Source organism: Anguilla rostrata, chromosome 1 (genome assembly GCF_018555375.3).
Source record: "Anguilla rostrata isolate EN2019 chromosome 1, ASM1855537v3, whole genome shotgun sequence".
Classification (NCBI taxonomy): domain Eukaryota; kingdom Metazoa; phylum Chordata; class Actinopteri; order Anguilliformes; family Anguillidae; genus Anguilla; species Anguilla rostrata.
The window spans coordinates 20249294-20272936 of NC_057933.1; the positions used below are offsets into that span (position 1 = coordinate 20249294).

Below are 23643 nucleotides of genomic sequence, written 5' to 3' on the forward strand. Positions count from 1 at the left end.
CCGGCTCCGGCCCGGGCGACGGGGCCCCGGCCTGCCCGCTTGTCTGGCTGATTGAGAGGCACTAAATTAGGGGCCTTTGGAGGAGGATGAAGGGGGGGGGGTGTGGGGGTGTGGGGGTGGACGCTCTGGAGACATGGGATGAGGGGACCATTTCCAAATTCCGAAATCTGCTGAATGGCCACCGTCAATACCGAACAACATTCTTAATGAGGACAACCTGTCAACCCGCAGGACCAATGCAACTTTTTAATGTCACTTTATTAGAAAGGCGCAGACTTGAATTCCATGCTGATTTGCAATTAAGGAAAACGTGGTATGCATAAACAGGCTCTTCATTTGCCTATTATTTTCCCATTTTGATTCCAGACACTGAATTGGACTGAACAGGAAGCGTTGCACTGAAACTATTTCCCATTTAAAATGAAAACTAAAGCAATTCAGTGGCTCTGCTGAAGACAAAATCAGCCCCTACTGTAAGCAGTGTTCATGCCTATGTTCTTGGAACACGGAGAATACTGATTTACAGTCAGGAAATTCCGTTAGATTTTCTTCACTTTCTCTTGCATTACCAAATTCATCACCAGACACTAAGCCGAAGGGAGTAGGTCTTTGGCGGTCGCAGAAAGACCAGGCGCCATCACAGCCAGAGTAAACCGTCCACTGGTATGTGTTGGCATATGGGGTTCCAGCTTTCCCGGTGTCTTTGGTCTGTCCTACAACAGGAAGGTGCGTCCCTTCTCTGCATCCCCAGAGGTGCGCTACAGCATCGTTCCTGAGGAAACGGGGGCATCGCCAGTGGAGTTCCAGATGTAATACTCGGCAGACACCAGCTCACGAGCTGCAGGGTTACAGAAAGACAGAAGAAAGGGAGAGAGTGTGTCAGGATTTGGACGTAAACTATGACAAACCACAATTACACACACTCTCCTGTCGTTACTCAACCCAAGGCACCAAGTGGTTTTAAAAGCAGTAACTTTGAGGCTGCACCACTCTTATTTGGAAAAAACGTTTCTGAAGTTATAATGCCACACTTGCGACAGAACCCTGTCACACACAGTCCCTCACACATTACTGCTGCCAAGCAAAGACTACCCCAATAAACTACACTGAAATGTGGAAATAAGACATTCAAAAAGTCATTTTGCTTGTACACCTGAAATAATGAGAGCATTTAGTTTTCCCAAATAGCAGCATCCATATGAAATGAGTTTCCTCGTTTGTACAAACTGCATCTCATTTTACACAAGACGCTCAAGACCGTAAGCTTTCCTCAGTAATGAGTAAAGGCCTAAAGCATTCTCCATCTTGACCATGATGGTAACGATGGGGGCTCTGGCCCAATTCACAAGCCTAACGACACTGTTGTGGGCCAGCCGTTCTTAAAGCTGGGGGGAGATGTGGGGGGAAGGGCAGGCGTTTCGCCTCCTCGGCTGAGGGTGGCGCTGTGGCGTAACACTCACAGGTGGTGTTGCGAGCCTTTGCCGTGGAGTAGACCTGCACGGAGTGCTGGTCCACACTGCATCCGGACAGGGTCAGGTCCGGAACCCGGAAGTACAGCTGTGACACAGAAACAAATTAATAAAAATTTTTTTTTTTTATTCTCCTAGGAGAGGGGCAACACATACAATCCACAGTTTACTTGGAAAGAACAAGTCATGCATTTCCATATGTTCTGTAATGTTACTACTCCGTAGATGAGAGGGAGGCTTCAGTTACATCAGTGTAATAGCTAATAAGCCAAGTTAAATTTTCTGTTATATGAAATGATTTTAAGAAGCAGAATCCACACTCACTTTGATGTAGGCCGTCAGCCCTGTGCACAGAGGATCGGTTGGTCCTGAAGACTGGCCGGAGAAACTCACAGTCCCCCCCAGGGACACCTCCCGAGACCGGGGGAACTTCTGTCCTGGGGTGGCAGGGAGATTTGGACATTCATTACATTCATTACAAAAACACCAGGCTGTAATGGGACACTGGAGTCCCAGGAGATGGATAAGATAAGGCCTATACTACCCGCTGTACGTACCTAGCACCCAAACCAGCAGGCCCTTCTCCCTGGACACCTCCAGCTGCCCTGAGCTCACCTTCACATCCACGTTGCCCAGCTGACCCCTGTGGAGAAACAGTTAGGAGCCTGTTAGCTGAGCAACACGGGTTAACAACTTCACTGTCAGATTTTTACCTACACATTATGTTCAAAATACAGCTTGATGCACTGCACTGCACTGCATAAAACAGGAATGGCTCCACAGCAGGGGAGGGTAATTCTGATCCCAGTGAGGGCCAGTGTGTAGCTTTTTCTTTTCGCCAATTACCCTGGCTAAATGAGCTAATTGGCTGTACATGCCAACACTCATAGATCACTGTAAAAAGTTTCATACATAGACATAAGAACAGTCTTTGGCTGTCATTCAAGTGGCCATCAAGAACTGTAGCTAAAATGTCAGATGGTGACAATGTTAGGGCTAATTAAGTAATTAAGGCCAGAAACTGGCATGAAATCCAGGAATGGATATGGCCCTCCTTGCCCACCTCTGTTGCACAGGGTCAAATCTCAGAAAATGGCAATAGAAAATGGATGTGTGCAAGGGGACAATTAATAGGAACCCTTCTAAACGTGGGTGACCTGGGGACTTAATAAGCGCAGAGATTGCGTCTGCCTGTGTGTGCGTTTCACCTGTTGAAGAAGGGCAGGTGTGCCTCGCAGTACTCGAAGCTGTTCCTCACGCTCTCGTGCAGCTTCAGGCTCACTGTCACTCTGAGCTGCTGCCCCTCCTCCTCCTTCAGCTGATAGGACCCCAGGATGGGCGGGACCGGCACCTGAATACAGACAGCGCTAAGATAGCTTTACATCCGCGGACACTGACGCACAGTGCGAGAGTCTCTCCCATTCACTCTGTGACCTGGTGGCTCTGCCTGGTCTTTCCACTCTTTCTTTGTATTGATGTGCTGCGTCTCCCCTCCCTCCGCATAGTTTGCCCCATTCTGTATGGATCAGGGTACATCATAAGGCTGCCCTGTTTCCAATACAGTGAAGTTACAAAAACCTGCTTGAAATACCCAGGGGCATATATTGATAGGGAGTTATTGATAAGAATTGAAAAAGAGCTGTAAAGTCTACAGGTGGAGGTTCAAAATGTATTTCTGTACTTTAGGCCACTCTTACCCTTATCTTACGGTCAAGCTATGCATTTTAAAAATTGGGAAACTGAGAGAGAGTGTTATTGCTACACTGAATAGCAGTTGTATTCAGGTCTTGTGTAAAAATGTTGCTCATTAAGTTACAATTGATTGTATATTCATAAAACCTTACAGCTCAATATTGAACTTTAATACAATATATGATATTCTGTTATTTTCACAAATGTTTGTTCAGTCTAGACTCCTGAACACAACCTCTAAATGAGCGGACATATAAAAACCTACTGATTAGTGGCTTAAATCGAAAGCCCTGGTCCAACTCCAAGGCCTCCGTACCTGAGACGTGTAGCTGCAGAGGCGAAAGGGCTCCAGCGGGGGGGAGAAGGGGAATTTGTAGGGCCCGGAGTAGGTGGAGCCATCGCTCTCGTCCACGCTGGTGGCCGTCAGGATGCTGGCGTCCAGCGAGGTCACGCAGGGGTGGACCAGGATGTCCTGCAGGGGCGAGCCGTTGGGCGGGAGCGAGAGGGTGACCGTCACGTTGGGCAGGACCCCCTCCACCTCACACTGATGTCACGCCGGCACAGGAACGGGAAGCAGGGGATGCAAGAAAGCAAGCCGCAGGGTTAAGAATAACTCACTCATTTATAGATGAACACACCACCAAAAACACGCACAGATCAGTTTACATAGGGTCTTAAGGCTCATAAATTATAGAGACTAAATATGTTTGCCTAGACAATAAACAGAATAACTACACTGGACTTGTTATTCAACAAGTATTTTAAGAATAGCTTCTAATTTAGTATAATATGAATATGATACAAGTATAAGCTCGCTTAAAAATAAATGACCCTTGTGGTTGGTTGGTATATATTGTTCACTGGTACATGTACATGCACATTTTAAAATGGGCATTTACAAATCACGTATTTTTAAGCTTCCAGTAAAATGGTTCATGGCTGTGTGGCTCTTTCATTACCACATAGGGGGAGGGGTGCAGTTCCAGAGCCCCTGGCCTCACCTTGCAGGTGACGCTGCCGTAGACGTCCCACAGGTCCTGCCGACTGCGGCTGCCGTACTGCATGGACCGCACCATCTCGCTCAGCGCCACGTTCACCACCACCCTACCCCGGTGGAGTCCCGCTTTCCAAGCGGGCTGCTTCTGGGTCCCCGCCGGGGCGGGTGCAGCGGTAGCGGGCCACGCACCCGCTTGGGGTGTGTCCAGGGGGGTACCCAGGGGACAGACCTGGAGGAGAACCGAGGGCAATAGGGCCAGGCGGGACGCCAGGGCGTCCCCCTCCGGCTTACCCCCAGCTCCGCACAGGAAGCTCTGCAGGCCCGTCAGCAAGGAGAGGCCCTGGGATACGGAGGCCAGGCTGGGCAGGGGGGGTCGAGGTTCGGGGGGAGCCTCCACCAAGGGCAGACAGGCCAGGATCAGCCCTCCCTGAACAATAGCCAGCACGGGCCACAGGGCCCCCCCGTCCCGGGCCTCCAGGTGCAGCTGCAGGGCTGGGGAGCGCTGGGGCCGGGCGCAATCGTCCCGTGACACAACAAAGGGCTTATCAGGATCAGTTAGCCCCAGCTCCGTCAGGAGGGGGTGGAGGATGCCACAGTCCTCTGGAACAGCCACATACTGCCGTCCTGCCAGACACTTGGCACGCCGCTCTACTGTGGGATACCGCCTGCACACAACACCAGACAGGCAGACAGACAATGAGAAATAACAGGCAAGAACCATAACATCACAGACATTATTTTAGTGTGGGACAGCTTAATGTAAAATTCAACAGCCAGCAAAAGGTTACATACATCTATACCACAGCATTTGTCCTGCTAAGTGGCATTTTAATGACAATAAGTAAGTTAGGCTATGGACATATTAAAAATAGCTTTTTTATTCGGGGGGGGGGGGGGGCATAAACTTAAAATGCAAAAATAGACTGACTTACTTTGAAAAGCGCACAGTTCCAGATTGCCCCTTCTCGTGAGTGATTATCCACAATGCACGGATGCTCATTTCCACTTCCTTAAATTCGCAGTGTAGCGAACAACTACCAATATGTGCGAATATACCGTCAGCTGCTTATGCTGTTTCTGCAAAAACATCAACCAATTAGTTCCCCAAGAGGAATTCTGATCACACAACACAATTATTTTGCAAGCCAGCTACCTACCTACACCTGGCTTACTTTCGTTCTAAATTCACGCCATAAGTAACAAAAATCAGTTTCCAATCTACACTTATATGACTAGTAACTTTTCAAAATATATTCCGTGTTACAAGAAAAGTTAGTCTCCGAAGAATCAGCGTTAAAGTCATTCAACGGTTTGATAAGTAATTGCGAATTACACGAATGTCTCGTTTAAAAGGAAAAATAAAGCCGAATGAATCAACGCATTTTGACCAAATTTTCATCTGCCCATTTCGTACCACAGCAGAAATATCTCTTCCTGTTTATAACTCACGGGATTTAGCGACGCCTGCGCAAATGAAACATTACTGCATGTGACTGCCTCTGTCTCGAGTGCGCGCTCCTGGTGTTAACCATAGAGCGTAATAATGTTATTGGTTAATTAATGAGTAAGATCTTTGGGGACAGGTCTGTAATAATCTCATACTTTGACCGTGATGTAAAAGGTATTATGATATTCACTGTCAAAAACCCATCTCGAATTTCACTTTGTTTCCCCATTAACTCAAGATGTCTCCACAGCCTAATTCCAATCCGTCGTACTGGTTTTAGGAAGCTCAAGCACGGGCCCTAGCATTTCCTGTCTCCTGTTATTTTTCTGCTTGTCCCTGCACTTCTGTACTGCTGCTTATTTACCACGTTATTAGGGCCCCACCAGTGACCCACTGTTGGAATAATCTTCCGAAACGAATTAAAACAGTATTCACTACTTATATCCACAAACTGCCGCTTCATCTGACTCAGATCTCTTTTAAACTTAACTATGATAGCCAAGGAAGAGCTTTAAAATTTATATTCTCTTTTGGTCTTTCTGGTCGTTGTGTGCAAATGGTTATAAATTCTATTTGTGTCTTAGTAAATTGTATACTCTAAAATATTATACTGCAAATCGGTGACGGCGTTACCCAAATACAGAAACCAAATAATAATCCTCCAGCATCAGCGTTGCCATCCATATTTCCTTATGGAATATGGAATGGACGTATTCAGTGAAAGAGAATCTCTTTAATTCAGTTTACGATAGCTCGGGAACGCGCTTCTTGTGGGTGGGGCTTGTCGTCTCCATTTCCGGCCCGGACATGGCTGCTGGATGCAGGAAGCACAGAGGCTGTTGTGTACAATCTTGAACAACATCAGACATTATTTGGAAATAAAAATTGAACCGGTTGATCTGCAAGTCCACTGTGTTTCCCGGGCCAGTCCGGTTTACAGTTACCGCAGACATAAGATTTCTGTCGGAAACAAACAATGGCAGCTACAGCTCAACTATTCGAGGTGGGGCTACGAACGCACATAGCTAGCTAGCTAACGTTAACTAATTAACACATAGCACAGAGCAAGATGATTTAGCCCTCCATAATAACAGTTTACCTATGCCAAATACGTGCAACTTTCTATTTGATGCAATTACTTTATTTAGTGTTCGCACTCGTCTGTTATGTGCCGAAATTTAGCTCGATGGCTAACTAGCGATGTCCTTTTTATTTTCCGGCCGTTGATAAATGATTGATGTTTACAACTGAGGTCTGTTTCAAGATTAAGCCGTTGAATGACAGTGGAGGCCAGCTGAGTATGCCATAAGTCACTATTTCTAAAATATGCTATCCTGTTCATGTGGGCTATTTCGGTCATGTTTTACCGGTGTCCTGTGTATATGTGTAGGAGTAAGCATTGGTACAGTCCAAGAATCTCAAGGGATTTGACATAATTGCTTGGCTGTTTGTAGTAGTTCTCTCCGATTATATAGTTGATAGAAATATGAATTTTATTCACAACCGAATAGTTAACCGCTTCATACGAAGAGGAAATGACGAGAAATATGCATTTTTTCTGATCTGACGCTTGGTGCTACCAAAGGTCCGCATAGGTCTCAATATGTAGAATTTTCTTTCTATTGTTTTAATGGCAGTAGGATAAATAACTCTGACCTGAAGTACAGTCCAACCTATATGAGAAGTTGCTTAAGAAAGTCTACGTCTCTCATTCTGATTGATAGCTTTGTGTGCATCACTTCAGTATATATGTAACCTGTTAAAATATTAAAGCTTTTGATATTTCAGTTACATCTGTCAAATATTGTCATTTAATGTTTTAACTGTATATGTGTGTTGAAACTGCACTATGCATATACCATAATGTTAAAATATCTAGTTATCATTTTGATATGCATTGCAATTTCTTACCTTACCTTAAGGATCATTTAGGCTAGTGACACTAATGAAGTGCATTTCTTAATCCATGTGGAATAGGATGAGGACTGTTTATATCAGTTTTTATATAATGGGCCAAGACAGGAATAATGAATAAAATCATATTATATGAAGTGCAATTCCTACTTTTTTGTATTTTAAATTCTCATTAGCATTCCATGAAAAAAGCTTTTACACATTGATGTATTGGTTTGCATGATCATTTGCTTTCTTTCACAGGAACCTTTTGATGCAGATGAGTACATTGAGAGGCTGGCATGGAGGACCCCTGGAGGGGGCTCTAAAGGGGGTGCTGAGGCTTTTGACCCAAAAAGGTACTAGTCCCATTGCCCACCCGTGACCCTGCCTAGTGCCTACAATTTCATGCAGGCGCATCCTCAGTGTCTGTGCTACTGACATTATGAGGGTGCTTCTCTGTGACTGACACATCTGTCTGCGCACTCATGTGGCTGGCATCACAGCCGTGGTGTGCATGTATGTGATCTGTGTTTGAGAGTATACTGTGAGTATGTCTGTGTGTATGTGTGTGAGTGAGGGGGAGGGGGAGGGGTGTGTGAAGGCACAAGCTTTTGCTGGGACAGCCGACGGGTAGTTCCCAGCATGTGCTCATCACCCCGCCCCACAATTGTGACAGGCTCTGGCAGATGCTCTGTGTCACGTCGGCTGTTCTGCATAAGAGGAGACAACATAATTCAAAAGTTGAAGGTCCTGTTTACACGCCTGGGTTCCCCTGAGGACCAGTGACGGGCACCGCTGGTCAGTCTTCGCTGGCACGCCAAGCCACAGTTTCTTTGCCATCTGCTCTGTCTCTGCCAGACTTTGCTGTGTAGACACTTCCGTGCGGTGCATTATGGGAAATGTCTGATTGCAGTCACAAAGCACTGAGTCATGGCTTACTGAGAGAATGTGTTTTGGAAAGGCGAGCTCGTCTTAAGCTGCACTAGCCAGTGTAAAGGGAATTACTCAGGAGATTACATAGTCATCACTTTAGAGTGTTTTTCCCCCCGTAAAGAAACTGGAGCTGACTTGGAAAAGGCTCTGTGGCCCATATGGGACTTATAATGCCGCTGATGCTGGCTGTCAGTATGAGGAACCCACAAATCCAGAGACCTGGAAATTAATTTCTCAATTCTTTTTTTTTTCTCTTTCTGTACTGAAGTACTGAAAGGTTAGCAGGAATGGTGGCTGTAATTCGTCTACTCAAGAAACTGACCTTTAGGCAGTTTTCCTGCTGACTCTGTATTAGTTTCTTCATAAAGTGTTGACCGTGGACAAAGTCTCCCAACATCCACTGCAGGTCTTTAATAACGTCAGGGCCATCAGGTTGAAAATATGGTCCCAATTGACCGTTTTTGTTTTCCTGCTCTTGCTCCAATGAGCGCTCTCGTATCTTGTCCTTTCTTAAATGGAGAACATTCTATGGGCACCCTGCCATTGTGCAGAAATGCCCTGGCTTTCATTCTGCTTAGGGCAGTGGTTGAGACCCGTGTGCTCTCTGCTCTGCCCCCTGCAGGCTGCTAGAAGAGTTTGAGAACCACATCGAAGAGCTCAAACAGCTGGACGAGCGCATCCAGCGGCGGGTGGAGAAGCTGGAGCAGCAGTGTCACCGGGAGGCCAAGGAGTTTGCCCGTAAAGTGCAGGACCTCCAGAGGAGCAACCAGGTCAGTCCAAACACACAAAGGCTGGGGTAGGGCCCTCTCCATGGGTCTGTTGTACACAAGGTACATTAGGTCAGTTGTAAATGAGGCATGCTCAGGTATGTATCCGATGTGTCTGTCTACTGTTCATCTCGTGGTGCTTTATTCTGCCTATAAAGTCAGCTAAAATATTCAGCCAATCACAAACTTAATCTCTGTGATTGGCTTGGTTGGGCATCCCAGCTGGAGAGTCTTAAAGGACCCTCTCAAGTAGCGAGTAATAACAGAGTATTTGGATTGGAACTAAAAGTTGAGAAAATTCTATAGACCTGCTGGACCAGAATGAACTGAGCCTTAAGTGTATGTTCTTCATGAATTATTGACAGTGCGTGTCTTTCTCGAGGAAGGTTTGTTACAGTTACTCTGATATTGTAAGGCTTTGGGGAATCTTTGGCGCTTTGCATGTTTGCAGTGGTCTTCTGTTTTGTTCAGCCATGACTTTATGTCTGTCTGTCTTGTCGGTCTGTCCCTACAGGTGGCTTTCCAGCATTTCCAGGAGCTGGACGAGCACATCAGCTATGTGGCAACCAAGGTGTGTCACCTTGGCGACCAGCTGGAAGGTGTGAACACGCCACGGCAAAGAGCGGTGGAGGCCCAGCGCCTCATGACCTACTTCAACGAGTTCCTGGATGGGGAGCTGCGCAGCGATGTGTTTAACAACCCTGACAAGGTCAGGCTACGGCCCAGTCCTGATGTACCTTTCCAACATGAGCACCAGCTGCAGTGCCTGTATTCTTTCTGCTCTGAACAATATCACTGCTTCTTCATTTAACACTAGCTTAAAACACCACCTTCTCTCAGGAGAATTGCATGTCATATAGACTTACTCTTGTCCATACAACCAGTACGTCTCCATTAGGTTGTGCCACATATACCACTTCTCATACACTTCCAGATACGTATATAACACTTTATTGCAATTATGTATAACTTTCAATGTCTGTTTAAGAGCTACAAACACTGACACTCCCAACCCATTGCTTTCAGTATCACTTAAATGGTCATTCCCACTTCTATGTCACTTCTGGGTAGATTCCTGACCCTTCTACCAGGCACTGGTTATCCACTCTCAGATTTAATACACACTAAACCCTTAGCCGCCAAGTGGTCCCTGAGAGGTCATTGTCACTTCCATCGATTCTGTTTTACCTGTCATGTCAGGTTCTAGCTACACACCACAGCTAATGAATCATCTGCTCCTTAGCAGTCATCTCAGCTTTCATATCGCAGTATAAGTATAGCTTCTTTCACCTGGCTGTGAAGAAGCTTTCTATCCACCATTCCCACTTTTGCCTCAGCAACATAGCAAACTGCAGAATTTTGTTCTCATTACTGAACTAGGTGTACCACACCAAAAATGCTTCTAAATATAAAAGGGTTGTCCTGTGTAGCTTTCTAATGATGTAGAAACAGCGTTTCTGAACATTGGCATGCCATCCTTATAATCTTTTGGGACGAGTTTTAAGTAACTTCAATACCACTTCTTTCCTGCAGAAGTTTAGCTTTTGATAATTTAAGGGTGTGTTGTGGATTGGGGACCGGTATCGAAAGGGTTTCTTGCTTGCATGGTTTGGAGCAGGAGAGATTTAAAAATGAAACGTATGCAAGATGAGGGAAACTGAGGGGCCTCATGTTGATGGAGTGAGGACTCTAAGCTGGGCATTGGAATACTCTAAGCAACATAAGAGTTGATAACGGTTTATTCCTGCTGGAGGGAAGTCATGTGAGTTATTGAAATATGTAACTTCTAGTAATGCGTTACTAATTGCCAACCATACTATTTGATCTATCAAAACAGATTTTGCCGTGTCATGTTGCACAAGCGGGCGAGTAGAGGGAAAGCCATGTAAAAGCTGTGTTTCGAATGCCAGGAACTGCTAAGGTGGACCCCAGGGTCTGGCAGCAGGGAATGCTAAATGCTGCTTCCTAAATACAGACACCTCGTACTGTACCTTGTATAGTCCTGTGTGGCCATGACTCAGCTAACTGGGGGCGGGTGGGGGAAATGACCAAAGGAAAACAAGCATCACGCTATGGAAGTAAGGTAATTGGTCTTTTACTTTCTGGCTTGTGTGCGAAGCAGACAAATGCAGCAAAGGCCAATGCAGCGTGACACGGAGCGTGGAGACTGCGGCCAGCACCGGGGGTCCGGAGGTGGGCCGGAGTACGGGCGGGATTTTGTCTTTTTTTTTACGAGCATACCTCGAGCCGAGGAGGAAAGCTGTGAGTCAATAGCTGGAGGGGGAGGCTTCGCTAATCCTCCTGAAAGGGAGGGCTGGCCCGCCAGCATGGAGACAAGTGCTGCTAAACCCTGACTGCAGGGAGACGGCTACATTACTTACATGGGATTTAGCTAATCTTAGCTAGAGGACAGATACTTAGAAAGCCTCGCAGAGCAAAAAGGCGGCATCCACCTCACGGGAGTGGGGTAATGACGTTAGCCGAGGCAGGCATGTGCGGGAGCAGAATAGCTGAGGATGGCGGGGCCGCCGCACGTTTCGGGTGAGTTGGGGTGGGGGGGTTAGGGGGGGGTTCTCTCGACAAGGCCCCCTTGGGAAGATATCCTGGCCTGGACAGATTACTGAAGGATATTAAGAGTCTTGTGGGATTACGCCCCATTCAGAACGGGCAGGCGATAAAGAGTTGGACGCGTTGCAAACCCGGCGCCGCTGATGCTCAGGTGAGCGGAGCTGGCCGCTATCGGCCGGACGGTGTGCATGCGACGGGTGATTTAATTAAAGCCGAATATCCCGGAGTGGAGGCGCTTCCGGCCCTCTGCCCTCCCCGACGCCTGCCTCACGGGGTCCTCTCCTCCGTCCCTCCTCCGCAGATTAAAGAAGCCGCTGACATCATTCAGAAGCTGCACCTCATCGCACAGGAGCTGCCCTTTGACAGGTAACTTACCCAGAATGCAGCTGTGCTGCACAGTGACAGGTGTATACCCAGAGAGGCTGCTAGCCTCCAGCCTTTAAAGAAAACAATAGAATCTCTATGTGTCCAAACCGAGTGCACCGACAAAACAGAGATGCTAAATAACCATTAGCTTCTCATGTTCTGTAATTAAATAGAACAACCGGTAAGTACCCTGGGAATAGCTTCTGAAATTGGAGCGCTGTCCTGATTCGTTAGTGTTACGCATGCAAAACCAAAAAGGATTCAGCAGCTGTTCACAATGCCACTGTTTGTTTTGCTTTGGGATTCTTTCTAACGTGTCTTTATCTTTGCCTTTGTCTCTTAACAGGTTTGCTGATGTAAAGGCCAAGATAGCCAGTGAGTAGCTTCTCCTGAAATATTTGAAGGAAATCGGTCTTTTATACTGTCTGCAGGGGACATTCACCCTAAAGTTAATTTGTGATGGTAAATCAGTCTGTCTGCCAATAACCTGGTCAAAAAGTTGTAATATTTATATTGATGTGTTTTGCATTACTGTGGGAGCCACACACGTAGTCTAGAGCCAGTAATTCCCAAAAAGCAATGCGTTTTTCTATAAAATACCTGCCCCCCACCCACAGGAATACTGAAGCAAGCACAAGACTTGACTAGCCAGCTTGTGTGTTACCTGTGATTGCCAGTGATATTTGGCTAGCGCAAGCCAACAGTTCATTTGATTAATTTCAAGAGGAATAGGATGTAACATATGATTTTGCCCATGTACACAAGGAACCATGTACACAAGTGTGAAAGGTGGCTTCTTCAGCTGACACCAACATGAAACAAGCTAGCATATTTCATCGCTTTAATCACTAGTCATAAAAGTTAGTAGATAACATTGTGTCAGTTTCTAGCAGGATAGATGGCTGGTCAGACTAGTGTTTATTTAAGCAGATAGCAAGTTTACATACTCTGACACTGTCTAGACAAAAAGCAAACCAGTAGTCCTGGCAGCTGTCGATCAATCATTCAAGCTAAAGTTCGAAACGTGGCACAGGTCTTCAGTAGCTTCTTGCACTGAAAGTTACCAGAGAAAATAACAGCTTCTTCTAAATTTCCATTTTGAACTAAAGATTACTGATCATTCCGTTTTGGATCATGGACATTTGGAATGATCAGTATCTTTAGTGACAAATCTTTAACAGCAGTTACCAGCAGCTTCCATTGTGCTCTTTAGGCTCATTGGAAAAGAAAGGCTGATATTACATGTATTATTCAGATGATGAGAAGGTAGTATGTTTACACACTGTCTCTCATCCCATGCTGAATGAACCACACCCAGCAAAACTCAAAAGAGCGTGAGGAATTGTGGGAAGTGGTGATGCACAGTACAGTAGTTTTGGATGCAGGAAGATATCTAGACAGCCACAGCCTGAAAATAATACTTTTTTTAAAACCTTTCAACAGTGCAGCGAACCATTAAATACAATAATATCTAATTAGGGTGTTCCCCTTCAACATTTTCTAAACAACTAAATGTGTAATATTAGCATTTCTGGTAGGCTGTTTCTTTCTACCATGACTCAGTATTCACTGCACATGTGTAAAATAGTTTTGAGGGTGTAACAAAAAACTTAGTCAGGCTAAAGTTTATTGTGGCAGAATTTTCCAACTTTTGGTTGCACTGAAAACAAACTGTTGTGTGTGTGTGTGCGTGTGCGCCTGTGCCTGTGTGTGTGTGCGCATTAATTCATTTTCAGGTAAATATCATGACCTGGAGCGTCAGCTGATCCAGGAGTTCACTGCTGCTCAGCGCAGGGGGGAGATTGGCCGCATGCGGGAGGTGGCCGCAGTGCTGCTGCACTTCAAGGTGCCTCATCAAACGCGCACTGCTCCGCCCGTTCAGCTGCTGTCCGCCTCGGGTTCACTCTCGCCATTTACAGTACTGTGCGAAAGTCAGGCGGCCCTTCTGTTTATCCAGTTTCCAGCTAAAGGAGAAATTTCTGATGAGAAAGTAAATAAAAGAAAGGGTGGTCTCTGACTTCTGCACAGTACTGTATCTGCAGTAGTTTCATGTTCCACAATAGTGCCTGTTTTAAATCTTTGTTCATATAAACATATATTGCTTTAATAAATAATGAAAACTGCAGTGGTTCTGTGAAATGGTATCAAGTACCAGTCAAGTGACTTTTAGCCAATCAAGACGTTCCTGGTTTACAATCAGGCACAAAAGTGTTACTGTACGCACAGTATGGTGTGTGAGATCCTGACCGGCCTTTCTGTTCTTACACCCGCAGGGCTACGCACATTGCGTCGACGTCTACATTAAGCAGTGCCAGGAGGTGAGCGCGGTTTTTAATCTGAGCACGCTCTGTTTGTGCCGATAGGCCTCTCTGCGAAACCCCTGTTGGGTACTTGTTTGGTCTGTGGTCTCTGTAGGCATTGTCTTGTGCAGCCGTACGGTAAGGATTATAATAGCCTGCGTGACTCAGTGTTTGCGGCGCCGCTGTGACATGGCCGCTCTCTGTGTTCTCAGGGGGCCTACGTGCGGACCGACGTCTTCGAGGACACGGCCGTCTTGTGCCAGCGGGTCAACAAGCAGGTGGGCGAGGTCTTCTGCAGCCCCGAGACCGTCATGGCCAAACTCATCCAGAACATCTTCGAGAACAAACTGCAGGTACTCCAGCCATTCGCTTTCTGTCTGTCTGTTTCTGCTGTTTTTCCTCTGATCTGATATGTTCTCTTTCCTGCTGAAGTTCATCTTGGTGCTCTCAAAAATGGGGAATGAAATAAATGGGTGACTGCACCCCTTAGAATATCCATGGAGAGCCCTGTTTTAGAGCAAGAAGTTTAATAAAAGTTGAGAGCCGGCTATAATAGTACACAGGGCGCAGAGGATAAATATGCATTCGTATTGTCTGCCGCCCAGACAGAGTGAATCATTCGAATTTCTGTACACAAATGTGGTTTACACTTTAAGCTGATTTTATTACTAGGATTTTGTGTGACTTTTCTTTTAGTAACTAATACAAAATGTTAACATATGCAATATTTAGCTTCTACACCAGTGGTTGCATTAATGGAGGATTCTGCATTTTTTACACAGAAAAAAACTGGAAAAACGTAGGAAAAAAATACACTGCATCCATAAACGCAGATATTCTGAGGTCTTTTTTTAAAGATTCCAACGGGCAATGACCCAGATTGAACCACAGCAAAAAAAGTTACTCCTGTTTCTCTGAGACAGTTGTTTTTTGGGGGCTGTTGCTCTGTCAGTTAGCATTTGATTAGCTTAGCTGCAGTTTAGGACAGTTGAACTGGTGCTTTTAGAGATTTAGCACGCAGCTGACGTGCTAAGTTTAATGTGATTGCTCGGTCAAAACAAGCACAGATTCAGCGGAACCGCAACTAGACTGCAGTTAAACCGGATATACTATCAGGTGACCTTAAGGTCCGTCCAACTGGGGCAATTTAATGGAACGTCACATAATAATGGTGCGTGTAATAAGTTCAATTTTCTCACATCTATCAGCAAATGGTGAAATAGAAATTTGGTCTCAGTTTGTTAGTTTCTCTGATATGGGCTATTTCACTATTTGCTAAAGGAAGTCAGAAAATTGAACTGATAATCATTACATGGACCAATAGGCCTGCACATATCTCATCATTTAAGGCTGCTAATTTTTGATTCTCACAAATATCAAGCCTATTTCTGATGCTCTATTTTAAATACAAATTATGTCCTAAAATAACTGTGAGATAAGGGTAAAGAGAACTTAGGATAAGTCCTTTGTATGTATTTTTATTTTTTTCTTATGATCAACATATCTTATGAAAAGACCGAAACGTACAATTAATTTATCCTACCAACAAATAGGCGCATTGTCCATCTAGCCAACGCCGGGCATAGTCAATATCTCCATTGTTGTCCAAAAAACTATTAACTATTAGGTAGGCTAATTGGAGACTCTAAATTGCCCTTAGGTATGAGTGTGTGAGTGAATGTTGTGTGTGCCCTGCGATAGATTTCCGGCCTGTCCAGGGTGTATTCCTGCCTCTCGCCCAATGAACGCTGGGATAGGCTCCAGCACCCCACCGCGACCCTGCTCAGGATAGACGGTTATAGATAACGGATGGATATGTCTAAACATTGCATGTTGAAAGTCTGGCCAGAGACCCCTTGCAGTAACTTCAAGTACCCCCTGTTGAACCCAAGGTCCTAGTGCATAAGTCACTGCCATAGTAAGACACCCCTGACTGACCATTTGTTCCCAGACCCACGTAAGAGAAAAACTGGAGGAGACCCGGCGGTCCGACTCGGAGCAGTACCTCAAAAACCTGTATGACCTCTACACCAGGTGAGACCGCGGTCTGTCTTTTATATCTTCTTCACCCCTCGGGCCCATCACCGTGACCCTCTTCCAACCTCGCCTGCTGTGTGTCTCCAGGACGACGGGTCTGGCCACCAAGCTGACGGAGTTCAACCTGGGCTCGGACAAGCACACCTTCCTGTCCAAGCTGATCAAGAACATATTCTCCTCCCACCTGGAGAGCTACATGGACATGGAGCGCGAGTACCTGCGCACGCGCAGCGCCATGATCCTGCAGCGCTACTACGACTCAAAGAACCACCAGAAGCGCCCGCTGGGCACCGGCAGGTAGGTGCTGCTCTTCTTTCCCTCCCTCCCCGTGCTGCCTGGCTGTTACTATGACTTCAGTGCAAACGCACGGTGTTATTGTTAGCTCCTCTCTCAGTGGAGCAGCTCAGAGCTCATTGATCATCTAATCACTATGTGCGTTTTCATGCACGCTAATACTCCATCTTACCCAGATTATAGCAGTACTTTGATTATTGAAATGGTCATGTAAGCACCTCTATCTTATTATCTTAATCAGTGTAAGGTCATAGTCGGCATATTCAATACCGGATTAAGACACCTGGATTTTTGCCCAATCTTTAGATTTTTGGTACTCGTAGACATCTTGCTCCGATTTCTTTCGGCTTCTTGAAACTGCGCTTGGCTGACTCATTTTTCCATTGAGGAAACATCTTCCCTCCTCAGCCATTCTGTGTTTGGTCCGGATAACTCTTTAAGTCATTACACGTGGTATCCTTATGATGGCGGCGAAATTGAACTGCCGTAATGTGGTGTTCACCCGCAGTCAGTTGAGCGCTGCTTTTATAAGACAGGGGCCCTTTCACAAGGGCTTGGCTGTGATTGAGACCTGCATGTTCAGCCCCCGCGTGTCCAGCAGGGGGCCCCCCGCCATGAACCCTGTCCTGTTCCCCCACACAGCATCCAGGAGCTGAAGGAGCGGATCCGACAGCGCACCAACCTGCCGCTGGGGCCCAGCATCGACACCCACGGCGAGACCTTCCTCTCCCAGGAGGTGGTGGTCAACCTGCTGCAGGAGACGCGCCACGCCTTCGAGCGCTGCCACAGGGTGAGTCGCAGCCGGCCCCCAACAGTCACCTCACACGTGCATTCAGAATGCCCGTCCATTTCTGAGCCGCTGTTGCCTGGATACTGTGGCTAGTCCTGGACACAAACATATACTAGCTCTGGCTGGATACACACCCACCATTCCTCTGAATCTGTGGGTTAGAATGTAGTGAGATTTCTGTTCTGTAACTGTAAATTAGACCCCCGTTTGGTCCTTCTTCTCCAGCTGTCAGACCCCTCAGACCTGCCCAGGAATGCCTTCTCCATCTTCCTGCTGCTGGTGGAGCACCTGTGTGTAGACCACATCGACTACGCCCTGGAGATCGGCCTGTCAGGTATACCCAACTGTCAGATTCAATTACAGATTCAATTAGTGTCAGGTTAAATGGAAACCTGGGATGCCGTCTACCCAGAAGCACTCTGTATGTCCTGCTTGTCTCACATAACACAGTGGCCCAGCCATGGGTGTCCACCAGTGTGAGTTCAGTGGTGCAGTCACTAGAGCTGAAGCAGTCGTGTTCAGGTTTTTAATCTGGGTAATGCATCAATGCATAATGGGCATTGTGAAACAACCCTGTTCCTGGAGATCGATCCTCCTGCAGGTTTTCATTTCAACCCTAATTTGGCACACCTGATACTACTAATTAACACTGGAGTGAAAGCCTGCAGGATGGAAGAGCTCCAGGAACAGGGTTGAGCAGCCCTGCTGTAAAGAATGACGAACTAATTTATATACCCCTGCCCTGCCTGCTTTACAATGGCACAGATTGGCGATCCTTGTACGTGCTTGGAAGTCCTCTAGCCGGGTGGGACTTGTCAAAGGTAAATGTGTGATTTGGCCTTTTCCCTGACAGCAATCCCCTCGGCGGACGCCAAGAACGCCAACCTCTATTTCCTGGACGTGGTCCAGCAGGCCAACACCATCTTCCACCTCTTCGACAAGCAGTTCAACGACCACCTAATGCCCCTCATCAGGTAAGAGAATGCGAGGACTCCAACGCTGTTGTGCGTTCCTGCCACCAGCCCGCTGCCCCTGGTCCCCCATCCCAGCCAACATTTTGAAACCTGAGGGCTTCCTCAGGACCAGGATTCAGTATCACCCCCCCGACATCTTTGTTCCCTCTCAGCTCGTCCCCCAAGCTCACCGAGTGTCTGCACAAGAAGAAAGAAGTGATTGAGCAGATGGAGGTGAAGCTGGACACCGGCATCGACAGGTCAGTCACTGGCAGTGGCCCAGCTGTACAGTATCCACCACACACTGTTCTGTGCTCTGTTCTGACCAGCGCAAGCATATAATCACTACGTTGGTCTGTTTATGTGCACAACAGTGGGACGGTATCCTGTGTAGTGATTGAAATGGGACAGATTACTGTGGGCTCCATTGTCCCAGGACCACCAAGCAAATATGTGGGCAGAAAATGTTTATAGATGTTGAAAGTCACCATGGATAAGTTCTGTTCATGCAGTGACCATTTTCCCTCTGGAGGCTGGCAGCCTTTGTTTGATCAGCGGCTTTGAACGCCATTTCCCCTGCTTTCCTGTCCAGGACTCTGAACTGCATGGTGGGCCAGATGAAGTACATCCTGACCACTGAGCAGAAGAAGACGGACTTCAAGCCAGAGGACGAGAACAACGTCAACATCCAGTACACCACCGTACGAACTCTGCCACTACACCGCTTTTGGCTTCACACGTACTGCGCATTGAGCCAGCTGACCTCAGTAGCGTGACGTTACACCCTCCCTCTCTGTTCTCCGCCTGTTCCTCCTTCCCCCCCCCCCCAGGCCTGCTCCAAGGTTTGCGCCTACGTCAGCAAGCAGGTGGAGAAGGTGCGTCAGTCCATGGACGGGAAGAACGTGGACACGGTGCTGACGGAGCTGGGCGTGCGTTTCCACCGCCTCATCCATGAGCACCTGCAGCAGTTCAGCTACAGCTCCATGGGCGGCATGCTGGCCATCTGCGACGTGGCCGAGTACCGCCGCTCCGCCAAAGACTTCCGGGTGAGAGGTCGAGTGACACGGCTCAGAACAGAGAAAACGTGTATTATTAAAGTGATGGGGGGTGAACATTGTACTTTGGTCATTGAACATTGACCAGTGTCGATTTTTCTGTTCCCTCCCCATTATTCTAAAATGCTGACCGCACACTGTCTCCCCCTACAGGTCCCTCTGGTCCTGCAGCTCTTTGACACTCTCCATGCCCTCTGTAATCTTCTTGTGGTTGCCGCAGACAACCTCAAGCAGGTGTGCTCAGGAGAGCAGCTTACCAATCTGGACCGAAACTTGCTGCACGCCTTCGTCCAGCTAAGAGCCGACTATCGTTCCTCCAGGCTGGGCCGACATTTCAGCTAATGACCACCAGGGGTCACTGTAACTTCCTCGTAGCCAATGACACTACCGCCCAATCACACCACACCTTCCATATTTCTGCATCTACCTTCTATACTCCACAGCATCATCCCCACAAACAAACATACCCAGCTTCCCTAGACAGCCAATCAGGAGTGATATTAAAATCCTGCACCTTGTATTTCAGTCAGCTTCCTTCTGGCTTATCGTAGACTTTCAGAGGAACTCACCCAGTGAATTACAGAAACCTCCAATGGGTCTGGACTCGTGCACTTTTCAAGATATTCAAACCTGCACTGACTGCAATGCCATTCTGCCCATTCCTGTTTTACTGGGCCTAGTTTAACTGTCAGAAATGTAATCCCTCTAATATTGACAGACACCGATAGAGAGCATTTCATCTGTTCTATATCCTGGCTGTTTCTAAAACAACCATAGCTGTATTAGATAGACGAGAATGACTGAACAGTTGAATTTTTAGGAGCTCACTTCTGTTCCTTTTTTGTTGTTGCTTTCATTGTGCCAAATATGAGTGCTGTGAGGAAGAGCAGCTCTGAAGGAGCCTGCCGTTCAGCCTTGCTAAGGTCTCCAAAGCACTGCTTATTTTGGGATGGGGGGGGGGGGGTCGCTACGGGCCAGCTCTGCTCTGGGAAGCGGACTGGAACTAAACCCCGGCCGCGGCGCATTCTCCCCGGCGTTCCCAGGCCAGAGTCCGCCGCGCCAGGCGCGGAGAGGAACGCAGCAGCTGCCTTTGCCCTTTGACCCCTCGGGGGAGGTCAGTCTCATGTCGAGAACACGGTGGTCTCCCCGCTAATCGCGTCTGACGTATGTCCAGGTGACCGGCTCGCCGCTCCGGTCGAGGTGGAAGCCCCAGTGATGTCACCGAAAGCCGTTTCGCCACAAAGATCAGAGAGTGGCTGAGGCTCACCAGGAGACAGTCTCACGCAGACGCTCCCATGCACAGGAGTAGGCTCTTTGCTGCGATTCAGAGCGGGCTTCTCTCTCGACTCCCCACAGCATCTTAGCATTCTAAAGAACCTTTGTTACAGAAACTTTTTTTTTTTTGTCCGCGCTCTGTAGAATCTACAGTAGTCGATGGTCACATGATTGGGGCAGCATGGTTGGTGTTTTGTTTCTGTTGAGTCACTAAGGCCCAAAGCAGGGCTGTCCTTGCCTCCATCCCCATGCTGCCACTGTACAGCTCCTCGCCTTTGTTAATGATTAATAAAGAAGGTTATGTTGTGTTAAACCTTGGCATTCTTGGCCTCATCCTGGCTTTATGCATCTGTCACCATGTTTATTGGGCATCTAGCACCTCATAAGTACATTTTTATAGGTTATTTACGTTAGGTTTCTATAAGCTTAGGGAGTTAGTAGTATAGTTAATAATTAGTATATAATTACGTTTGTATATTAATCAGTCAAAATAGTTGCCTTGTTAATAGACATTAACTCTTACTCTACGACTTAAAAACGTATACATACATACATATAAATATATCCAAAAAAGCACAAACCACATTCAAGTATAGCATGGCATTTCAGTATGAGGGATGATCTGTGATACACATTGTAAATAACTGTAAAAACGAGTGACTGAAAAGAAACAGACATTAACTATACTGAAAGCCGAGAGAAAAAGGGAAAGGCCATTCTCATCCATACCTTGGGACAATGCAAGGAATTGAAGGGAACCTCTCATTTAACCTTGCTTTGGTAATCCCCAGCCACTGAAAACGGCATGCAAGCAGTATTTTTAATGTATTCTTTTTAAGAAATATTATTAATCCCCTTCGCCGACACCATTTTCCAGGGCAATTTCGGAGAGATTACCTATTATCCATGGGAAGCACTAGGTATTTACTGACGCAATTGTGGTTAGCAACCTGCTCCAGGATACAACAGCTCACCCAGCAATTTAGCTCACGGCCTTCAGAAGGAGGTTCCCACCCCCCATTATTCATTAAGGGACTTCAATCTTTTGACTGGGGACATACCTTTTCCAGACTTATACAACAGCCATACATGATCCCTCAAACCCTTGCCACCCCCCCAGGACTGGCTTGTATCAATCCAGAATCATAGGCTCCAGTGGTCTCTCTCAGCCCCGCCCCAGCACCACCGCGACTACTGAGCCCCTTCGGTCTCCCACACACCATCCCCCACCCTCCTACCAACAAAAAACTAACGGCAACATTAATTAAAAAGTGCCAGAACTACACTGAATGGGCATTACTGTTAACTTGCAATTCAGCTCTCAGACCAAAACCAAATTATACTTGCAGAGTAGAACAGAAAGGCCAAAAATTTGCCGATTCTTGAAATGGATGGAGTTGGGGAAGACGGTAGAGATAGGAAAGCTAGAAGAACACAGAGTGTAGTGTTCTGTAGAAGGTACACAGGGCGCTTGGCAAAGTCAAACAACGCAATTAATTAGGCTAATATTAATATTATTAATGCCTCGGAAATTCAATTCTCTCATCCCTAATCACAACTGGATAGCTTGTAAAAACTATTTTCTTAGGCTTGGGCGCAAACACCGCCGCTTTCCAAACATTTGAAAACTATTTGTTTTTGCGGCGATTAAAGCGGGAATCCTTGGAGCCGGGCGGGGGGACGTGGGGCCTAGCCAGGGCCGATAACTGAGAACCCAGCGCAGCCGGCCCCCGGGGGCCCCGCAGAATAGGCAGGCGGGAGGGGCGCGGGGATTGTTTTGGGGTGTGTTTGAGCAGGTGGAGGGGATTAGCGGCACTGTCAATACTGGGGCGCCGGATAAGGCCCCACGCTCTCGCTCTCTCGTCCGCTTCCAGAGTGCGTGTCTCCTATAGATACACACACAGCGAGTCTGGGGACTGGGGGATCACTGTTAGAGTGCTGAACCGACTGCTGCCGTTCCTTGTTTAGTAAAAAAAAAACCTTTGGGAGGGGAGGGGTGGGCACAGGGTGAGTTGGTTCTTTAACTCTGTACTGTTTCCAGCAAGAATTGCAAAGCCATCTTTCTGAAACATGCAGGCAGATAAAGACAAGGGAGGGCAAGAGATTGCCAGAGCGTGGGCTTGTTCTGAGACGTGGAGCTGGTGTACACAGTCGTGCTCCTGGAGGGCAGCAGTTCTCATCTTCTTCACTCGGTCACTTGCTGCAACTGATACAGATTTTTTCCAACTCGGGCAAGAGTTTGTCAGGAAGCTCAAAACCTGGTTTTCCAAGATGTGGATCAAATCTCTAGTCTATGGTATTGAATCGATGTTTAACCAATCAATCATTGTTCAACAGCAGTAACTTTTGTATGCTTTAATCTAGTGAAGCTGTGGATGGGTGTTTGAGTAGTATATGAGTAATGAGTTTAAATGTTCTAGTCTATGACTAATATTATTATTGACTTGATAGATGTTCCTGTCAAGGGTGAGGTATAGAGAATTAGATATAAGCACATTTTGAGTAGATAAACATGTGGCAATATTATAAATAGTTTTAAATATACCAAATATTTCCCCATCTCTTGATGCCAATGCAATGCTTAGCATTATTGGATAGACCTTTGCTATGAGTCCATCGAGCATCACTGAGAGGGAACAATGAAACAGAGGACATGTAGTCAGAAGATCCTGAGCCAGCGTGTGTGTGTTTGCCAAGGTTAAGATGAAAAGGAACACAGGGGGGCCGGACCAACAGAACCAAAAGTAACAGCTCGGGACGGTAAGTGGGGTGATGGACATGTATTCGGGAGGGGTATTCTGACA

General features: G+C 46.8%; 2 protein-coding genes across 3 annotated transcripts; one reads left to right on the forward strand and one right to left on the reverse strand.

Moving 5' to 3' along the window:
• Nucleotides 1-240: 240 nt before the first annotated feature.
• On the reverse strand, nt 241-5626 carry ap5m1 (adaptor related protein complex 5 subunit mu 1). Of its 2 annotated transcripts, none has more exons than XM_064329055.1 (9): nt 5608-5626; nt 5091-5235; nt 4163-4823; nt 3478-3705; nt 2678-2820; nt 2027-2112; nt 1794-1906; nt 1461-1557; nt 241-838 (listed from the first exon to the last, which is right to left on the reverse strand). In XM_064329055.1, exons 2-9 carry the CDS (start codon nt 5156-5158, stop codon nt 759-761), a joined length of 1476 nt encoding a protein of 491 aa, XP_064185125.1. In that variant the 5' UTR covers nt 5159-5235; nt 5608-5626; the 3' UTR covers nt 241-758. The 2 variants fall into 2 exon arrangements, with proteins under 2 accessions (XP_064185125.1, XP_064185114.1); XM_064329044.1 differs by lacking the exon at nt 5608-5626 and adding an exon at nt 5316-5566.
• Nucleotides 5627-6376: 750 nt separating this feature from the next.
• Nucleotides 6377-21152, forward strand: exoc5 (exocyst complex component 5). Its single transcript, XM_064329031.1, has 18 exons — nt 6377-6608; nt 7763-7857; nt 9057-9204; nt 9716-9910; nt 12071-12135; nt 12482-12510; nt 13872-13981; nt 14409-14453; nt 14648-14788; nt 16387-16469; nt 16560-16769; nt 17409-17556; nt 17782-17890; nt 18410-18530; nt 18683-18769; nt 19102-19210; nt 19340-19555; nt 19718-21152. The coding sequence occupies exons 1-18, from the start codon at nt 6582-6584 to the stop codon at nt 19904-19906; spliced, it is 2127 nt and encodes a 708-aa protein (XP_064185101.1). The 5' UTR covers nt 6377-6581; the 3' UTR covers nt 19907-21152.
• Nucleotides 21153-23643: the final 2491 nt, after the last annotated feature.

What these genes read in the sequence shown, in the direction of transcription:
- exoc5 (XM_064329031.1), top strand. Translation starts at nt 6,582, where the DNA reads ATGGCAGCTACAGCTCAACTATTCGAG. An exon ending in CTGTATGACCTCTACACCAG is followed by an intron (nt 16,470 to 16,559) that starts GTGAGACCGCGG and finishes GTGTGTCTCCAG; the next exon opens with GACGACGGGTCTGGCCACCA. An exon ending in CCTTCGAGCGCTGCCACAGG is followed by an intron (nt 17,557 to 17,781) that starts GTGAGTCGCAGC and finishes CTTCTTCTCCAG; the next exon opens with CTGTCAGACCCCTCAGACCT.
- ap5m1 (XM_064329055.1), bottom strand. Translation starts at nt 5,158, where the DNA reads ATGAGCATCCGTGCATTGTGGATAATCACTCACGAGAAGGGGCAATCT. An exon ending in TCTGCAGCTACACGTCTCAG is followed by an intron (nt 2,821 to 3,477) that starts GTACGGAGGCCT and finishes GTCTGTATTCAG; the next exon opens with GTGCCGGTCCCGCCCATCCT. An exon ending in AAAGGCTCGCAACACCACCT is followed by an intron (nt 839 to 1,460) that starts GTGAGTGTTACG and finishes GTAACCCTGCAG; the next exon opens with CTCGTGAGCTGGTGTCTGCC.